The 17,945-nt window shown below is 43.9% G+C and overlaps 1 protein-coding gene across 9 annotated transcripts in view; it reads right to left on the reverse strand.

Moving 5' to 3' along the window:
* Positions 1–17,945, reverse strand: part of GRAMD1B (GRAM domain containing 1B) — a 225,706-nt gene that overhangs the window by 138,213 nt on the left and 69,548 nt on the right. For 6 of the 9 annotated variants that reach the window (XR_012665752.1, XR_012665753.1, XM_048827186.2 and 3 more), the window contains exon 1: positions 13,695–14,162. The exons of the other annotated variants lie outside the window; for them this stretch is intronic. Coding sequence is in view for 4 of the 6 variants with exons in the window: in XM_048827186.2 (XP_048683143.1) it covers positions 13,695–14,056 (362 nt within the window). In the remaining 2 variants the exon portion in view is untranslated. Of the gene's footprint in view, positions 1–13,694; positions 14,163–17,945 lie in introns of those variants that run through there. 9 annotated transcript variants of the gene reach the window in all.

The raw sequence follows: 17,945 nt of genomic DNA on the forward strand, positions 1-17,945 counted from the left end.
AGCCCATAGGGCCAGCTACATAACATGGTTGGAAGCCAGGAAGGTGCAATTTGGAGAGCAATTCAGTAGAGTCCTGCAAATCTGCGGATATCCACGGACCATATTTGCGGATAGGATGTAGATACAAATTTTGTATCTGTGCAGGGCTCTACCAGTCAGAGACCAGTTGGAGGAAGAGATTCCACTCCAAAGAGAAGCAGAGGCACAGATCTGTCACTTGAAAGGGGTACACTTGGGACTGGAAAAGGGCCTCAGCAGGGGTAGCCTGCCCAGAGACCATGACAGATGCTAACTCAGCAGGCTGGGTGCAAGGTTTTGCATTCGTAGCCCATGTACTCTGAACTCCAGGTCATGTGTTTTTCTTTGACTGAAAGATCCTATTTTCTGAAGCCCTAGAGAAAAGATTTCTCTTAGTTGTTAGCTGCAAATAATGCAAATTTCCCATCAGTTCAAGATTTTTCTTAGACTTAAGATGAGCAAGAGGCAGGTTTGCAGGGGAGCGGTTCTCCCTATAAAACTCCAACAGCAGTTCCTTAGAAGTCAACAAATGCATAAAAGAAAACAGATTCTTACATCAAAAATATGCACTCAATTCCACATTTCTTCTGCCCCCCCCCACCCTCCTTCCTGACTGCACTGACTTGGTGACCTTCACTGTAATCATCACTATTCTTATCTTCATCACCACCACCACGAGGCTTAGCTTCATCTTTATTACCACTGTGTTTGCCCTCAGCTCTGCTACCTGGAGGAAAATGTCCATCTCCATTGTCACCACCACAAGCCTCATCTTCATCACTATTGTCTCTGCCAACACTAGTACAGCTTGTTGTGCCAATGAAATCTCACTTCTATTCTTGTCTTCACCACTTCTACCATGCCCTTCTCTATCTAGGTGCTTATATGGGCCTCAGACCCATAGTGACAAATCATCATCATCATCTTCACTAGCATTTTTTTCAGCTCAATTATCAATTTTTTTCAGTCCCTGAAATTATTTAACCAATGTTTTATGGCAACATAGTCCAACCAACGGACTGCTTGCAAAGTATTCGCTGGCACTGCTGCTTTGAGTATCCACCGTTTCTGCTGTAGTGAATGGTAAACTACATCACATGGGATTGTTGCTGCTCTCTGGTTTGATGGCGAGCTTTTGTAAACTGGAAGAGAGCTTAAGTCATTGTGACTACTGAATATATACAGTGTTGCATTGAAGTCAGCTTCAAGTTGGACATACAAAATGCTTGCAGCATGAAGTGTTTCATGAATGCATATTTACACAAGTACTCATGATATTGACCTTCCACACATGATCTTGTGCGCAAACACACAAAAATAACTGATACCAATATTTACAGAAATGAATAAACACGTAACGGATACAGACACTGAAATAAATATGCAAGTTTTATTCAAACAAATGGTCAAAAGACACTTGTCCCCCCCGCAGCATTCTAGTTTTCTAGCCTTTGCTGAATATGTTAAAGGCTTCTTTGTCATATCTGGGTGTCAGAATGTGGAAAGTTATGGGCAATGTGTTTGAACCATTTTTATCTTCTTTGTATGTGTCTTTCTATTCTGAGACTTGAGTCTCTGAATGATAATAGAGAGCCATGGTCCTACACATGGTTTCAAGGTTGACTTTGTTTTTTAAACCTAAGCAGTTCTCCAGCTCAAGCACTTTGGGCCAGATTTTGAAAAGCGCTTAGCACACAGCTGCTCCCATTGTAATATTTGTTGCCAGGTTTTCTTGTGTGTTCAACACTCAATATGCTGAGACTTTTTCTAAAAAAGAAATCTGGCCTCAATTGTGGGTGCCAAGCACTTTTGAAAATCTGGCCCATGGAACCCAATGGACATAAAGGCAAGAATATGTGGCATTTTATCTCCCCATTCCATATCCAACTGTTTGTGAAGGAGCAAACTTGAAGAGATCTAGATTACTTTAACAATTCTGTTTTTAAATTAGTTGTGCTCCTGCCTCAAGAAATAATTACTCGAGCAAGCCATTTTCACCGAATGGAAGCATATAATCACAGAGACATATACATTATTTCCTGACGTCTGCCTATTATTCAGCCGGTATGCAAGATGGATATAGTTTACTTGTCCGTAAACTACAGAAAGTGCAATTTCTTAGGGTGATTCAATTACAGAGGCACAAGTATTATTCACAGAAGATGAAAAACTGATCTCATAACTTCCATGAGGTTTTCTAGCCTGCAAATCTGTGAATAGCAGTATCTGATAAATGATCCAGCGACATCACCACTTTCTTTTCAACTAAGGATCTGATTTTCTGCATGGTGAGTATGACAAAGCGATAGAATGTATGTAAAGCTTACTGTGCATTGCAGACTGCGGGTATAAGCTTGTAGATTTATATTCAGAGGATGTTCCCCAGTGGTGGATGGGTGGGTGGATATGGGGTGAAAGGAGAGAGAAATATTGAGGGAGATATAATCTATTAATGAGAAGGGTAAGGACTCATTCACGAAACAGTGGGGATGATGGCAAATGCTGTTATCTATAACTATTTGCCAAATAACTTCAACAAATAGTTTTCACCCTCTGAGTCCATATGAATATTTATTATTCATATCGTTTCATGGATCACTTCAGTTACATGGTTTTGTTTAAACATCCTAATCAGATTTAAAAAAATTTAAAACTGACGAACAACAGACAATCAGCAATCAATTATGCGCCTCTGCTACAAATGCATGCTATACATCTGGAGGAATACACATTGATGTGAACATTTGTGATATTTTTCACCAGCACTTGCTTCTTGTTAAAAAGAAAGATGGGTAATGAATAATACAATCCCATGAACCAGTGAATGGAAATCAGTGCATTTATTCAGATTTTCAAAGATTTTCAAAGCTTTTTATTTTTAAACTCGTGGACAAGGTCAAGGATTTTTCCTTCCTCTTTAGGACTGTGAACTTCACAAGACAGGGACAATCCCTTCTTACAATCCATGGAAAGTGCTTAACACATCATGAGAATTGCTACACACAAATGATGAGAAAAATCTCTTAATATTAATTATTTGTATAATTGACCAGGAAATATTTTTCCCCAGGAAAAAATTAAATGAGAATACATTTTTTAATTTTCAACATTTTTCTTCTACATTTTGGTTTTAAACCAAAACATTTTGGCTTTCATTGGTGAAAACCCAAATGCATTCTTTTTAAAAATATGGACATTTTTTTACCCAAATTTCCATTTTGCCAAAAAGCTGCTGTTCAGCCGCAAAAACAAAAAAGCGTGAAAGAACATTTTTTTCCAACTCTAATTATTTTTAAGGCACCGAACAAAGTGGTAATCTCACAAACAATACAGGACTGAACTCCAAGCCATGGAGGTCTCCAGAGAGGAGCTGCATCCTTCAGACTCTTTCCCTTCAACAAGAGAAACAAATGTAACTTATGGTCTAAAATCAATCTGCATATTTGTCTTTCGCTTCACTCAGCCGCTTTGCTGATCCTTCCCAGAACTTTGCCCCCTCAAATCCTTCATAAGGCTGCAGCAACAAAAAACCCAGTCCCAACTCCCTGAGAGTAAATCATCGGCCCAGGCAAATGAAATTCCTGCCATCAAAAGTATTGTGTTGCCATGGTAGCGGTGGCTTCTAAAATAAAGGCACCATTAAGAATTGTCAGAGGCCTGTCACAGTGTGGGAAATAAGAACTTATTGGCCTAAATTCTAAGGGATAATGAGACCCCAGAATGCACTGTGACAACATCCCCCCATCCCCACCCATCAATAAGAGTTCCCCCATGATAACCCTGAAGCAATTGGACAGTGTAATGGATGGGGAAGCACCTGCAGCCCTGGATTTCCTTTAGCTCCTGTCAGTTCCCGCCACTCACCCTCAACATATGAACGTAAAGCTGTCAGGTAGAAAGATGCGTGCTTCTAGCCAAAGGCAGCAAGTTAACACCAGGCTTTATTAAAAAGAAGATACGGGGATTAGTGTTCCGTGAAGCCTGTTGCTGCACTGAGACGGTGCGATTCTGGAGGCAGCCAGCAGACGGTAACACGGTGTCTGTAAAGATTACAACACCCTTTGGCATTTATAGATCTTCTTTCCATCCAAGGATCTTAAACCCCATCGCAAAGTTGGGTAAAATTTTCTGTTATCCCTATTTTTACAGATATTGAAACCAAGGTACAGGTAAAGTGAAGGGACTTGTCCAAAATCACACGAGTCAGTGATAGAATCAGGACTGGAACAGTGGTCTCCCGATTCCTGGTCCCTGTCTCTAACCACTAGATTCTGCCTCCTGCCTTATGCACAGATTCTCTACAAGGTGTCGGAGTAGCAGAACGGAGCGAGTTTGAAAGACATGCTCAAGCTCAGACCCTGCACTAGCTACAGCCTGTGTAACAAACTCTTTATTTTCAAGACCAAAAGAGGCACTTCCTGTCCATGATCTCATTTGCTTGAGTACACTTATAAAGCCTGCGGACGATACCAAGCTGGGAGGGGTTGCAAGTTCTTTGGAAGATAGGATTAAAATTCAAAATGGTCTGGACAAACTGGAGAAATGGTCTGAAATCAGTAGGATGAAATTCAATAAGGACAAATGCAAAGTACTCCACTTAGGAAGGAACAATCAGTTGCACACACACACAAAATGGGAAATGACTGCCTAGGAAGGAGTACTGCGGAAAGGGATCTGGGGGTCAGAGTGGATCACAAGGTAAATATGAGTCAACAGTGTAACGCTGTTGCAAAAAAAGCAAACATCATTCTGGGATGTATTAGCAGGGGTATTGTAAGAAAGACATGAGAAGTAATTCTTCCACTCTACTCCACACTGATTAGGCCTCAACTGGAGTATTGTGTCCAGTTCTGGGCGCCACATTTCAAGGAGGATGTGGACAAATTGGAGAAAGTCCAGAGAAAAGCGGCAAACATGATTCTCGAACACATGAGTCTCGAAAACATGACCTCTGATGGAAGACTGAAAAAATTGGGTTTGTTTAGTCTGGAGAAGAGAAGACTGAGAGGGGACATGCTAACAGTTTTCAAGTACATAAAAGGTTGTTACAAGGAGGAGGGAGAAAAATTATTCTCCTTAACCTCTGAGGATAGGACAGGAAGCAATGGGCTTAAATTGCAGCAAGGGCGGTTTAGGTTGGACATTAAGAAAAAATTCCTAAGCCCTGGTCTACACTGGGGGGTGGGTGTGAGGGGCTCAATCTAAGTTACGCAACTTCAGCTACGTGAATAACGTAGCTGAAGTCGACGTACTTAGATCAACTAACCATGGTGTCTTCACCGCAGTGAGTCGACTGCTGCCACTCCTCCGTCGACTCTGCCTGCGCCTCTCATGGCGCTGGAGTACAGGAGTCTACGGGAAAGAGCTCTGGGGTCAATTTATCATGTCTAGACTAGACGTGATAAATCGACCCCCACTGGATCGATCGCTGCCCGCCGATCCAGTGGGTAGTGAAGACATACCCTTACTGTCAGAGCGGTTAAGCACTGGAATAAATTGCCTAGGGAGGTTGTGGAATCGCCATCATTGGGGATTTTTAAGAGCAGGTTAGACAAACACCTGTCAGGGATGGTCTAGATAATACTAGTCCTGTCTTGAGTGCAGGGGACTGGACTAGATGACCTCTTGAGGTCCCTTCCAGCTCTGTGATTCTATGATTAACCCTAGCCTGCTATAAAGAAAAATAGGAATGTTTAAATTCAAAACATATTAGTGATCAAAACGCTCTGTGATATCTATCTGCTCCAGTTCACTCCCTACTGACTAGTTGCTCACATCATATACACTACCACCCCAATTAGTGCTAATTAGTAACCTTTGCTGTTATTTGAATCAGCAGTGGAGACAGTCTCCTTCTCATCCCTAGAGGGGTGGGGTCCACCAGATGAAGGTAAAGGTATATCAGTGGCGCTGGATGGACACAGCTGTTCCCCTCACTTTATCAGTTTTGCAAATGAACAGAGAACATCAGTCTGCAGAGCTGCTGTCAGTCCAGCTCCTTTCATTAGCAAGCCATTCAACCACCATCAAAGTCTTCAAAATGTAACCAGCGTGAGGGCAATCATGGCAACGAACATGATGATGAGGATGAGTTGTTATATGCCAACAATAAACTCAGGTCTGTGCAAGATCTGGAACGTAGAGCGTCCCCTTGGTAAACATTTGCTGAATATACAGGATGAACAATATTCAGCATGTGGGCTATTTGTGAACTTTCGCTATTCAATGTGTTGTGACTAAGTCACCCTAAGTCACATAGCTATTGTTTCTGCTCTTTGATTTGGTGACAAACATTTAAACAAAGAAATGACAAATAATGAATAATGGTACAAACACAGTAAGACTCATCACAGAACTTCACAAAGCTGTTGGGAATCACAGATACTTGGCTTTTTTTGGAATAGTCACAAATTATACGACTACAGGAATCATAATGAATCTTATTTCATGGCTTTAAAAAAATATTGTATCAGGGGTTTTTTTTTAGTATTCAACCAGCTCCACGGGAAGCTCAAACAAAACCTAAACTGAACTTTTTTATGGTTAAAAAACGGCCATATTAAGCACCCAGCTCCCCCTACATTATCTTTCCTTTTCACAGCAACTTATGCATTTCCACGTTAAACAGCTAGGTCAGAAACAAATTCCACTCCATCAATGGAAGGCTTGTTCTCATGGTTATTTCCAGACCAACCAAAGGCAGAAAGTACAGGATGTCTTGCAAGCAAGTCTGTTACCAATGAGATTCCCAGTCCCATTTTGTAGCTACAGGACAGCCTGGGCAACAGCTACATTTCTGAATGCTTATTCAAACCAAGCCCAAATCCTGTGACATTCTTCACTCGTCACTCATATTTTATGCAGCAAAGGGCTTTTTAAAATATGCTAAGTGGCTTATCAGGAGGAGTCTGCGCAGCAAGATTTAACAAAATGATAAGACATTCACATGAATAAGAGCAGCCTCTACAGAGACACTACCTAGGTTAAAAACCACAAGGCCTTTCTCATGCTTGAAGAAATTTGCCTTCCTTTGAAGCATCTATAACAGGCCACTACTACAAGCAGGATACTGAAGAAGTTGGGCCCATTTCTTTGTTCCATCATGGAAGACATACATGCATAGATTAAAAGGCCAGAAGCTCCACTGTGATCATCTAGCACAGATGTGAGCAAACTACAGCCCACAGGCCACATCCAGCCCACAGGACCATCCTGCCCGGCCCTTGAGCTCCCGGCCGGGGAGGCTAGTCCCCAGCCCCTCCCCTGCTGTCCTCCCTCCCACACAGCCTCAGCTTGCCGTGCCGCCAGCATTCTGGGCGGCGGGGCTGCAAGCTCCTGCCGGGCAGCGCCACGGCGGGGCTGCCAGTCCTGCTGCTCTGAGCGGCGGGGAGTGGGGGGGTTGGATAATGGGCAGAGGGTCCCGGAGGGCAGTCAGGGGACAGGGAATGGTTAGATGGGGCGGAGGTTCGGGGGTGGGGGGTGCGGTCAGGGGGCAGGGAACGGGGGGGTTGGTTAGGCATGGGAGTCCTGGGGGAGCCTGTCGGGGGCGGGGGTGTGGATAAGGGTCGGGGCAGTCAGGGGACAGGGGGGGTTGGATAGGGGGTGGGGTCCCAAGGGGTGGTTAGGGGTGGGGGGTCCCGAGAGGGGGAGGTCAGGGGACAAGGAGGTCAGGGGTTGGATGGGTCGGGGATTCTGAGGGCGGCAGTCAGGGGGCAGGAAGTGGGAAGGGGCGGAGAGGGGGCAGGGGCCTGGCTGTTTGGGGAGGCACAACCTTCCCTACGTGGCCCTCCATACAGTTTCGGAACCCCGATGTGGCCCTCAGGCCAAAAAGTTTGCCCACCCCTGATCTAGCATGACCTCCTGCATAAACACCTACCATCGACTCATGTCTGTTTGAATTAAAGCATATGTTTTAGAAAAACCTCCTATCTTGATTTAAAAATTGCCAATGATGGAGAATCTACCACAACCCTTCATAAACCGTTCCAACTGGATAATTACCGTCCCTGTCAAAAACCTGCACCTCATTTCCAGTTTGATTTGTCCAGCTTCAATTTCCAGACACTGGATCTGGTTATACCTTTGTCTGCTAGATGGAAGAAGCCCTCTACGATCAGATTTCTGTTTCCTATATAGGTGCTTATAAACTGTGATTGTGGTGTAGTGAGAGCTGCGTTAAAACTGTAAGATGTCACTCTAAATTTTAGGGGGGTTCCTAGTTCTGCTTGCAGGCTAAGGAGCTCTGTGGGAAAGCATATGAGTTGGATCTAGCAGCAGTCAGTTTGCAGACAGAGAGCCTATAGTAAGGCAGGGTGACTTGTGCCTCTCAGTTTTAGGGAGCAACCTGTTTTCTCTCTCTGTTTTTAGGTTAGTGTGTATTATTCTGAATTTTAAGAAATAAAGTAGTGTTACTTTGTAACCTTCCAGCAAGAGTATTTTATGTAACTTCTCTGTGTGTATGCCATGTAAATAATAGCCATCAAGTCACCCCTTACTTTCTCTTTGTCAAGCTAAATAGTTTGAGCTCCCTGAGTCAATCACTAGCAGGCATGTTTTCCAATCCTCTTGGCTCTTATCTGAACCCTCTCCAATTAATCAAGCTATAAGGTCCTTAATTCCTTAGACCCACAAGTGCTCATTTCTATCCAGGTACTTGGGAGAAGAGCTGCATTCTTACTGCTGACTCTCACACTCCTGCTAGTTCCCAGATTTAGTCACATGCAACTTTTCTAATGGGGAAGATTTTTTTCCCCCTTTTGACTTGAAAATCAAATGGGGAAACTTCTGAAAGCCAGAGACACCTGGAAGCTGCTAAACTCGCAGAATGACTCAGCTTGCCACTTCTCAGAAACTGAGGGCATGAAATGAAACCCATCATGGGGCAGGGTTTTGTTCCACAATTTTTTTTAAACCACCTGCATTTCTCACAGCATTAGCTGCTCTTTCCTGACCCCTATATTCTACCATAAAGACAGGCTAAAGCCAGAGGTTTCACTGAGGTCTATATTGTTTGTTCTTTGCAGCAGCTTTCTGGTAGGGGAGTTTCTGAAGTTTTTACTCTTTTGGGTTTTGCACTCAGTCCTTATAGTTAAGCAAAATACCCACAATGAGTATTTTTCCAGAGTATGAACCCCAGGACTTTTCCATGGTGCAGAAGGGAGGTGAGAAGTTAACAGAATAAGAGCTCTTGCTTACAGTCTGCAGATTTAAAGGTCTGAGGTCAAAGAGTTTTTAGGGGAGGACCCTCCTCTCTGGAAACTCAGCTGGTCCACTGACTTAAGAGCTGATGTAAAGGTTTGCATAATGGAAGCCATTTGCAGTGCACTGCAACAAGCTGTATCAGTACTATGGAATCCAGGACACATGTTATGTACTTTCAAACCCCATCTATTAACTATTTACCTATATAGAGACATGGAGTGCACACATCAGAGTTGGGGTCTCTTGACCTTCAAGCCATACAGCAATGCCTATCTATTTATTCCTGGCTTTTGCCAAAGTCTGGTTGTGTGGGCAGGGCATCTCAATTCCATGGTCAACTCCATTTATTTTGGGGGGACATTGGCCCTTGCACGGTCTCTAAGGAAACATACATGGTCCCAGAGATTAGGATGCATGGGTTTTGTTAAACAAATGAACTAATTAATTAAAGGTTTCAGAGGAACAGCCGTGTTAGTCTGTATTCACAAAAAGAAAAGGAGTACTTGTGGCACCTTAGAGACTAACCAATTTATTTGAGCATGAGCTTTCGTGAGCTACAGCTCACTTCATCAGATGTATGATGAAGTGAGCTGTAGCTCACGAAAGCTCATGCTCAAATAAATTGGTTAGTCTCTAAGGTGCCACAAGTACTCCTTTTCTTTTTAATTAATTAAAGCGGATACACTATCACATTCACCTCATAAATAATGCATGTTCATTGCAGGCATAGCAAAACGCTAACAGATTGCTTTGGCCTGCCTGTGAGGTGTATCATAATGGCTGTTACCATTCTGCCTTAATAATAAATAATAAAAATAATAATATTTTGCATTTACATAGTGCCTTAAATCTAAGGGCCACCGAATGCCTTACAAAAGTTGGTAAGCACCATCACCATCAGTTTGCAGATGGGGCAGCAACTGAAGTTCAGGGACGTGAAGGATGGGATTAAACTGGATATAGTTTGCACAGCCTCATGAAATGTGTTATTATTTTTTACTTATTTGTGACAGTGCCGAGGAACCTTAGCCATGGACCGGGACCCCGTTGTGGTACGTGCTGTATAAACACAGAACAAAAAGGTAGTCCTTTCCCCAAACAACTTACAATCATTATGGGCTCTCTTTTGATGTCTAACCTATAATGAACTTGAGAAAACCCTGGCATCTTATGTATGTGAACAAGAATCTCGCTTGTCCTCTCTTTGGCTGATGACAAGTCACCTCTTCTTCCTTGCAATTGTGCCATTACTAAACTAAGGAAGAGTTTTAAGGGAACCAGAAGGTAATGTGTCATCAGAAAGACTTGGGCCCAAGTTTCCAACAGTAACTAGTGATTTTGGGTGTGCGGCTGGGTCAACACTTCTGGGAGAGGAAAAAATGAAGCCAGGGCTATTCAAATGTAGAAAATTAAATCAACCATCAAGGGTCTTAGTAGAGCAGACACTCTGTTCTATCAGGTTCTTCTACCATGCCCATCACTGGGTTAGGATTGCCTTCCAGTAAGGCAGAAGCTAGAAATAAGGTACACATATTTTACAAAGGGTAATTACACACTGGAAAAACAAACCAAGAATGTGGTGGATTTGCTATCACTTGAAGTCTTTAAATCAAGATTGGGTGTCTTTCTAAAAAATTTCTCTAGCTCAGATTACTGGGTAAAATTCTATGACCTGTGTTATTCAAGTGGTCAGACTAGATCATAATGGTCCCTGCTGGCCTTAAAGTCTATGAACCTATGAATAGTGTATTAAGTGATTTGACTAGCACCGGTCTCATATTTATGATGCTGATGTCCATGTAATAGCGACACGATATTGCCCCAGAAGAGCCAACACTCGTGGAAACCAAGCCTAGAGTACGGGAAGATGGATGGAGAATGATTAATCTGTTTCTCATATGGCCAGCTTTCTCCTGCTGCTCTCCAGGGCACATTAGGCCAGAGGTGCCTCATGACATGAGGAGGTTTATACTGCAGTGCAACCAACCTTGGGAGCAGCGTTAACCGAACACTGTCGTTCACCCCTGCAAAATTCTCCTGGTTCACCATAGCCTGCTTGGACAAACTCCCTGCTCTGACCCAGCAACCCCTGTTTTTTCCCTCTCCTGCCGTGCTCTAGATGTGCATTGATCCTCTTTATGTTCTCCAAGCTCGCAAGCTCAGCAGAAAAGGGCAGGAGAAGAATTAGATGTTGTTTTCCTCTGGGCTGGGAAGGGAGGAATTCCATTTGAAAACCTGATCTATTTTCCATTGCCGAGGAATGGATTTGGAGCCTGTAATACATGAAAAGAGAAGGTGCCATGCTGGCCTTGGTATGCTAATGCCACCTAATCCAAAAACTGCCTTAGCTTTTTTCCAGTCACCATTTCAAAAATGTAATCAGGGAGAGTGCAGAAATTTGCTAAGGAGGGTTAATAACCAGAACACTATCTGCATGTCCTTGGACATCTCTCTCTCTCTCTCCCCAGAGATAGACCCAAATAAAAATGCTGCATCTAAAATGCCATCAACCCTGGTGAAGTTCAAATCTGAACTCTGTAATTCAGACACTTCTCTCTAACACACACACACACCAACCACACAATCTCTCCTATGTTTTCAAGACCATCCCTATCTGTATCCTAAACCATCATTTGAATGACACTGAATGTTCACAATGTCAGGGAATTTTTTTCCAAAATGATCACTTTCTACAAGAGAGGCCATTGTACAGTCATTCCTCACCTGCTGGTACAGAAATGCATTCATCAGCAGAACATCCTTGAGACTTGGTGTTGCTAAAGCAGCACCTTAGGTTTGCAAATGCAATTGGACCTAGTGGAAGTGATTTTGCGAGACTGGGAGTGGACTTGGAGCCCCAGAGAGATGTGTTGATGGGTTTAACTCCTCCACCAGACCACTGGGACAACATAGCAGTTAATGGAACAACCTGCTAGACAGGGTAGAAACAGAAAAGGACATCATATGGTTCCTTAAATTTACTTTTTTTAAAATGTAATATGCATATGCAGGCTTGAAGCCCACAAACTGAGCTAATAAGAAAATTATTGTTTTTCCTGCAAAAGAATTGATGAAAACAACAACAAAAAATAATAGATTTTCTTTGAAATTTTTCAAGTTTTGGTGAAAAGCAAAAAACTGAACTCTGTCTCTGAGTTGCAACCCAGCTAATGCACGCACATCTCGCAGTGCCACCAAAACTTATAACAATAGCAACTCCAACTCTAACACTAGAGGCACAGGGACATATGTCAAAACATCCTCAGCAAGCCAATTTTCGGACTGTAGTTCCCAGAGGACTGGATAGCGTTGGGAAAGGGAAAAGCGTGACTGTCATCTCTTGGTCAATGGTTTGAATTACACCCAGGTCAGTAGAGATCTGCACCAATTCTTATAATAGTACATTGGATACCAATAAAACCTTCTATCTCAGACTCAGGGCTTGTCTACAATGCAAAGCTGTCGACAAAACTTTTGTCTTTCACGGGTACTTAAAGCCTTCCCCCGCCAGTGCAAAAGACAAAAGTATGAACGCAGTTTTGTCGGCAGAAGCGCTCTCCTGCCAACAAAGCTAACGCCGCTCGTGGGGCTAGAAGTATTTTGTCGGCAAAACTGTCGACAAAGTACCAAAAAAGAGCGTTTACACATGCTGACTTTTAGTGACAAGGCTATGTCGACACAGCCTTGTTGCTAAAAGCTGCGTGGAGTAGACAAGCCCTCAGAGTTCTTCATGAATTAAGCCGTGCAATGCCCTTGTGACGCAGATGAGCATTAATTAGTCTCTTTTCTGCAAATGAATAAACTGAAGCACAGTACATCTAAGTCTGTGGCAGAGCCGGGGACAGAGCTCAGACCCCTCCCTGGATGTGCAGGTCTATGCTTTAGTCACAAGCCCAGCTTGCCCCTCACTGTCCTCTCGTTGCCATTTGACAAATGTGCAGCAGTCTGTATGACATTAGTTAGGGAACTTCAGTCCAATTCCTAAGGGAGAGGGGAGTGCATCATAAAAACCACTAGCAAGTTTGGCATTAACTGGTCCCTGCCTTGGCGGTCTCAGCAGAGATGCCAAGGACTGAATGGGCCATGAAGATTGAACTCCCCCCTCCTTCTCTACAGGGGGACTCTGCAGGCCAGGGGTCGGATACATACAGGAAGACTGCCCTGCCACTGCCCATCTCTTAGGGCCTTCTGTCTCCATGGCCATCAGTCTGACACTTTTCACCAGCACTAAACTCACTTTAAAGGTATGGCAATCAGGGATTGAATCCGGCTCTAAAAGCATGAATCTCTACGGCCAAAAGCCTGGAGTCAGCAACAATCTAATATACCACTTAAAATAGCTCAGCCACTAGAGGGGGACAAAGACACTGTGGGTAGCGGGCTGAGCCCTCTACAGGTAACAGTAGGAGCTATTGCCTTGTCCTAGTGGGAGCCTTCTCAGCTGTAGGGAATGGGAGGTTTGGCCAATGACATACCTGCTTTCACTGTATTCCTTCTTCTCTCTCACGCGCAGCCACTTCCGCAGCAGGAATCGCTTGCGCCGCGGGGAGGCGCTGGGCGTAGAGCAGTTCGACCATGGGGTGTCCTCATCACTGGATGGGGTGATTTCTATGGATGGGAGTTGCAGGAACTCTTTGTTGGGTGAGGGAGAGTCCTGGTACCCGCCGGCCTCCAGGCTCTGCTCTTGCACGTTCTTCATCCGTTTCATCTTGAAGCGCCTCCTGCGCAGGGTGGGGGTGGACGAACTGGACCAGGCCTGGCTGCACTCTGGCACCTGTTGCTCTGGGACCTGCAATGCCGGGAGCTGGAGGGTCTCTGTCATATTGGCAGCAGGCATCAGATCCCCTTTCACCTTCCCCTCCCACCTCTGCTCTCTCTCTCTGATCTCAATACAAACCACACACCACTAAAAGCTGCCCTTCTCCACTCCTCCGCAGCTCAGCATGTTCCCACCCCCCGCCCCCCCGAGAAAGAAATCTCGTGTTCCTCGGTGCTTTCATTTAACGGGGGTGAAGGGGAGGACGCTCAGACCACAAGTGGAGCCAGTTTCAAAGTTTCTCTTTTGTTTTCTCTTCCTTTCTCACTGAGGAGCAACTTCCTCTCCTGCCTGGTCTCTTTCAGGGCAGCGAGTTTAGCCTCTGGTACGAGGACTGCTGACAACCCGCTGAACTCTCTTGGCTTTTTTCGTTCTGCTGTTTTCTCTGCTCATTGCCCAGTCCTGGCTCAGTGAACACGCCTCCAGAGCTGTGCTGGAAAACAGTCTTGGGAGACCGAGAGCAATGTGGAGCTGTGAAGAGGTCAGAGAGAGAGAGAGAGAGAGAGAGGGGGGGAGGAAGGGAGGAAGGGAAGCAATGATACTAGATAAAATCGGAGAAGGGGGCGGGTGATGGAAGTTCTTTTTCTGTAGCAGATAAGACATGCACAGGCAGCTGCTGCAAGTGTAACTGCACTCCTAATCCCGAGGGGTGGGTTCTATATTACTGAACATGCCTCTACTGCCATCAGTCTAATTTATCTAAAGAGGATAAAGGGGGAAAATAACTTCCCATTCAAGCTGAGTGGTAGACTTCCCTTTTGTCCCACCTTCCTATTTGCTTGTCCCTCCCTGCAGAGGGAGGGGAAGGAGTGGACCCCAAGTTCCACCATCTTGTGACTACATATATAATTTTTCACCTCATTTGAACATACAGACAGAGGGGACAAGAGGGGAGATAGTTTGAGGAGCAGCTAAAAGGCAGCAGCGGCACTGGGGTTGGGATCCTGGCTGACTTTGTTTTGCCGAGGGTTCATGGAGGCTGCTTCCAAAATGACACACTCAGTGATAGATGGTCCTGAGTTTAGGAACCGACACTGAGAAGACAAACACCACACACAAAGACAAGACGACATGCAGGACAGGCCTGAGAAAAAAACAAATACACACTCCCCCGGGTGGAAGATTCCCAGGTACTGACTAGACCAAGAGGAAATGAGGGTTTCTATCAAGGGTTACCCCTGGATAGCTCGATGGAAGAGCTTTGCAAAACTTTGGGAATGTAACCCCAAGCCTGGCAGAATGTGCTGTGTCCAAGAGATCAATACGACTCCCCCATCAGGTTCACCAAAGTTTTGCTGAAGGGTTTCAAGCAAGGCTAGGCTGAGTTATGGTTTCATCCAAAAATCATGCAAATCTAAGCAGATTCTGTCATGGATGTGCCTGGGAATTTAGACTCCACAGCCAAATACAGAGATGAATTTCATTGCTTGTCTTCATTTCTGAAATGGGCTGATCCCAAACCCCAGAACTGAAGATCCCCAGAGCTGGGGCTCGGAGGGGGAAGGACTTCAAAATCCAGAGCTGAATTTTGAAGCTTGGTCCTCACCTCTGCTTCCAGTGGTTGGAATGCACCAAGCAAAACCAGACGGATTACAAGCAGATGTGAGGATTGAGAGAAGGAAGATTTGGGTGGGTGGGAAGCAAGATCAGGGAGATAAGAGGGTTCATTGTTATTTAAAAAAAAAATCACTGGTTGGCAGCCTCAGATCATTCTATTTCGCAATTCCCTTCACTCATTGCTCCTCCTGTGGCTCAGAAATTGGCTAGAACTTTAAGCACAATCTATATTTATCCATTTCTAGAGCATCCAACACCATGGTATCTAGATGACTTCCATAAACTCACAATCAAAATGACACCCTCCCCCCCTCCGTGAACGGCCACATATCTCAAAAATGCCCAAAACACCATTAATTCTAAGAAAACACAGACACTTAAGGAGACAAAAGAGCAAAAGGTTTGTTGTTTCATGTCCAGCACAAACACAGTCGTATTATTTGCTCATTACAAGGATTGATACCTTTATTTTAATATTTTTCTGTAACACGGTGAAACCTGAACTCACAACTACCTGAGAACTGCAGTCGCCTGTTGTAACAGCCAATGCCGTAACAGCCTCCATAGTAAGCCACAAGTCTGATGTTGTTACTACTCACTGAAAATGTATTGTGAGCATCCTACTAGCATGTCTGGAAACCAAAATCTTATAATACAGTCCCTATGGTGCAGCATACAAGGAAGTATTATAGCTATGGTTTAGTCTAGACTGGGTTATTGTATTGTTTTGCACTGCTTTATTCCGATGAGAGGAAAAGGAATTGGGGGAGATGAAAATGTTGTTTCAGTTTTTCATCAAAGTTTCACCATCAGCAAAGTTTTTGAACCCTCTGCCCATTTCTAGTGTATTGCAGCATGTAAATGGGCAGTCTATTTGTTGGCCACCATTACCACAGGCATTAGTGAGTCTGATTTCCTCTGGAAACCTTTGTGAAATGTGTGAGGTTTATTTGGATGTTGTATTAGGGACAGGTAAACCAGCTCAAGAAAGTTTAATTAATTCCCCCTCCTCAACCCCACACACACTCCCACTTTAAGAATAAAACACATAGAGCATGTTACACCTTCATGAAGATCCAATTCTATTTCCTCCATCTTCAAGACACCACCAGGATTTGCCCCAGCAGAAGGTTCTTTCCCCAAAGTCTATCTCTGATCTCTAAAAAATCTGATTTCGTCAGCATCCCATGATTCTTCCCCATATGACAAAGAATCCCTGAGTGCAGAATTCTCCCTATTTCATGTCATGAGAACCTTCCCCAGTGAGACACAACGAGTTGGACGAGCATAGGGTCTGCCCCTTTAACTCTTAAGAATTTCTCTGATTACTAAACAATACTTATTTATGCTTGAACATTCTGGGTCATTTTTATTTTGGACAGCGGACACCTCTCTGATGTGCTCTGAAAACCAGAAGCTACATAATGAGAGAGAGAGTTCAAACTTCCTTACCTACAGTTTGAAAAATACCATCCACGAACAGGAATTCTCACTGTGCAGCACACAAACCTGAGAGATGTTGCTGTGCCTCTGAGAGGCTCTCTTTGCACTCCTGGGTTTCTGCCCCTTTTGATCTCGGTTACCAACCATGTTGGTAGAGTTGTACCACCTTGGAGAGGGTTCACATTTTTTAAGAATACTGCCAGCACCATCTAGCATGGCTGTGGGACCCTTAGCTCCTTGCCAGGACACGGCAAAGGAATTATTCTTCAGATCAGCATCAGAATTGGTGGATAGGTGGATTCATTTTTCCTAATTTTGAACCTGTTTGGAAGTTTGACTCCAGCTCAAACATTCTGGAGTTTGCAACCTGCTTAGGAGAGACTGTGAAAAAAGGAACAGAGAAAAACTAAATAGACTCTATATACGGGATATAGATCATCTATTTGTACTAATCCAGATTCTGTGGGGTCCTTCTATCCCTACTACACGGGTTAGATTTCCCATTACTTAACTTTCTTTTAAACTAAATCATTCTTGATAAGGAAAGAGGGGAAAAGACCCAGATAAAATACAGGAAAAAATAGTTGTGAATTCAAAGTAGTTTGCAAATGCAGAAAAACCCTGAAAACGACTTCAGGAGATTAACAAATCCTTCAAATGTGTGAGATATGCCCTCCCTATGCTCTGAGAAATCTTTCAGTTGGAGCAGGGAGATTACCGCAAATATAATGCTTGGAAATTTTCACCAAATCACCTTTGCAGCTCAAAAAGTTTAATTTGCTGAACATTTCCTCCACACACACCTCAAAAATGGCAGTTTTTACTAAATCTGCCATGCTTCAGGCAAAATACTGGTCCTGCAGCGACAATTTTTTTAATTAAAAATTCCAAAACCACTGAAGTTTTTCTC

Source organism: Caretta caretta, chromosome 22, assembly GCF_965140235.1.
Source record: "Caretta caretta isolate rCarCar2 chromosome 22, rCarCar1.hap1, whole genome shotgun sequence".
NCBI lineage: Eukaryota > Metazoa > Chordata > Testudines > Cheloniidae > Caretta > Caretta caretta.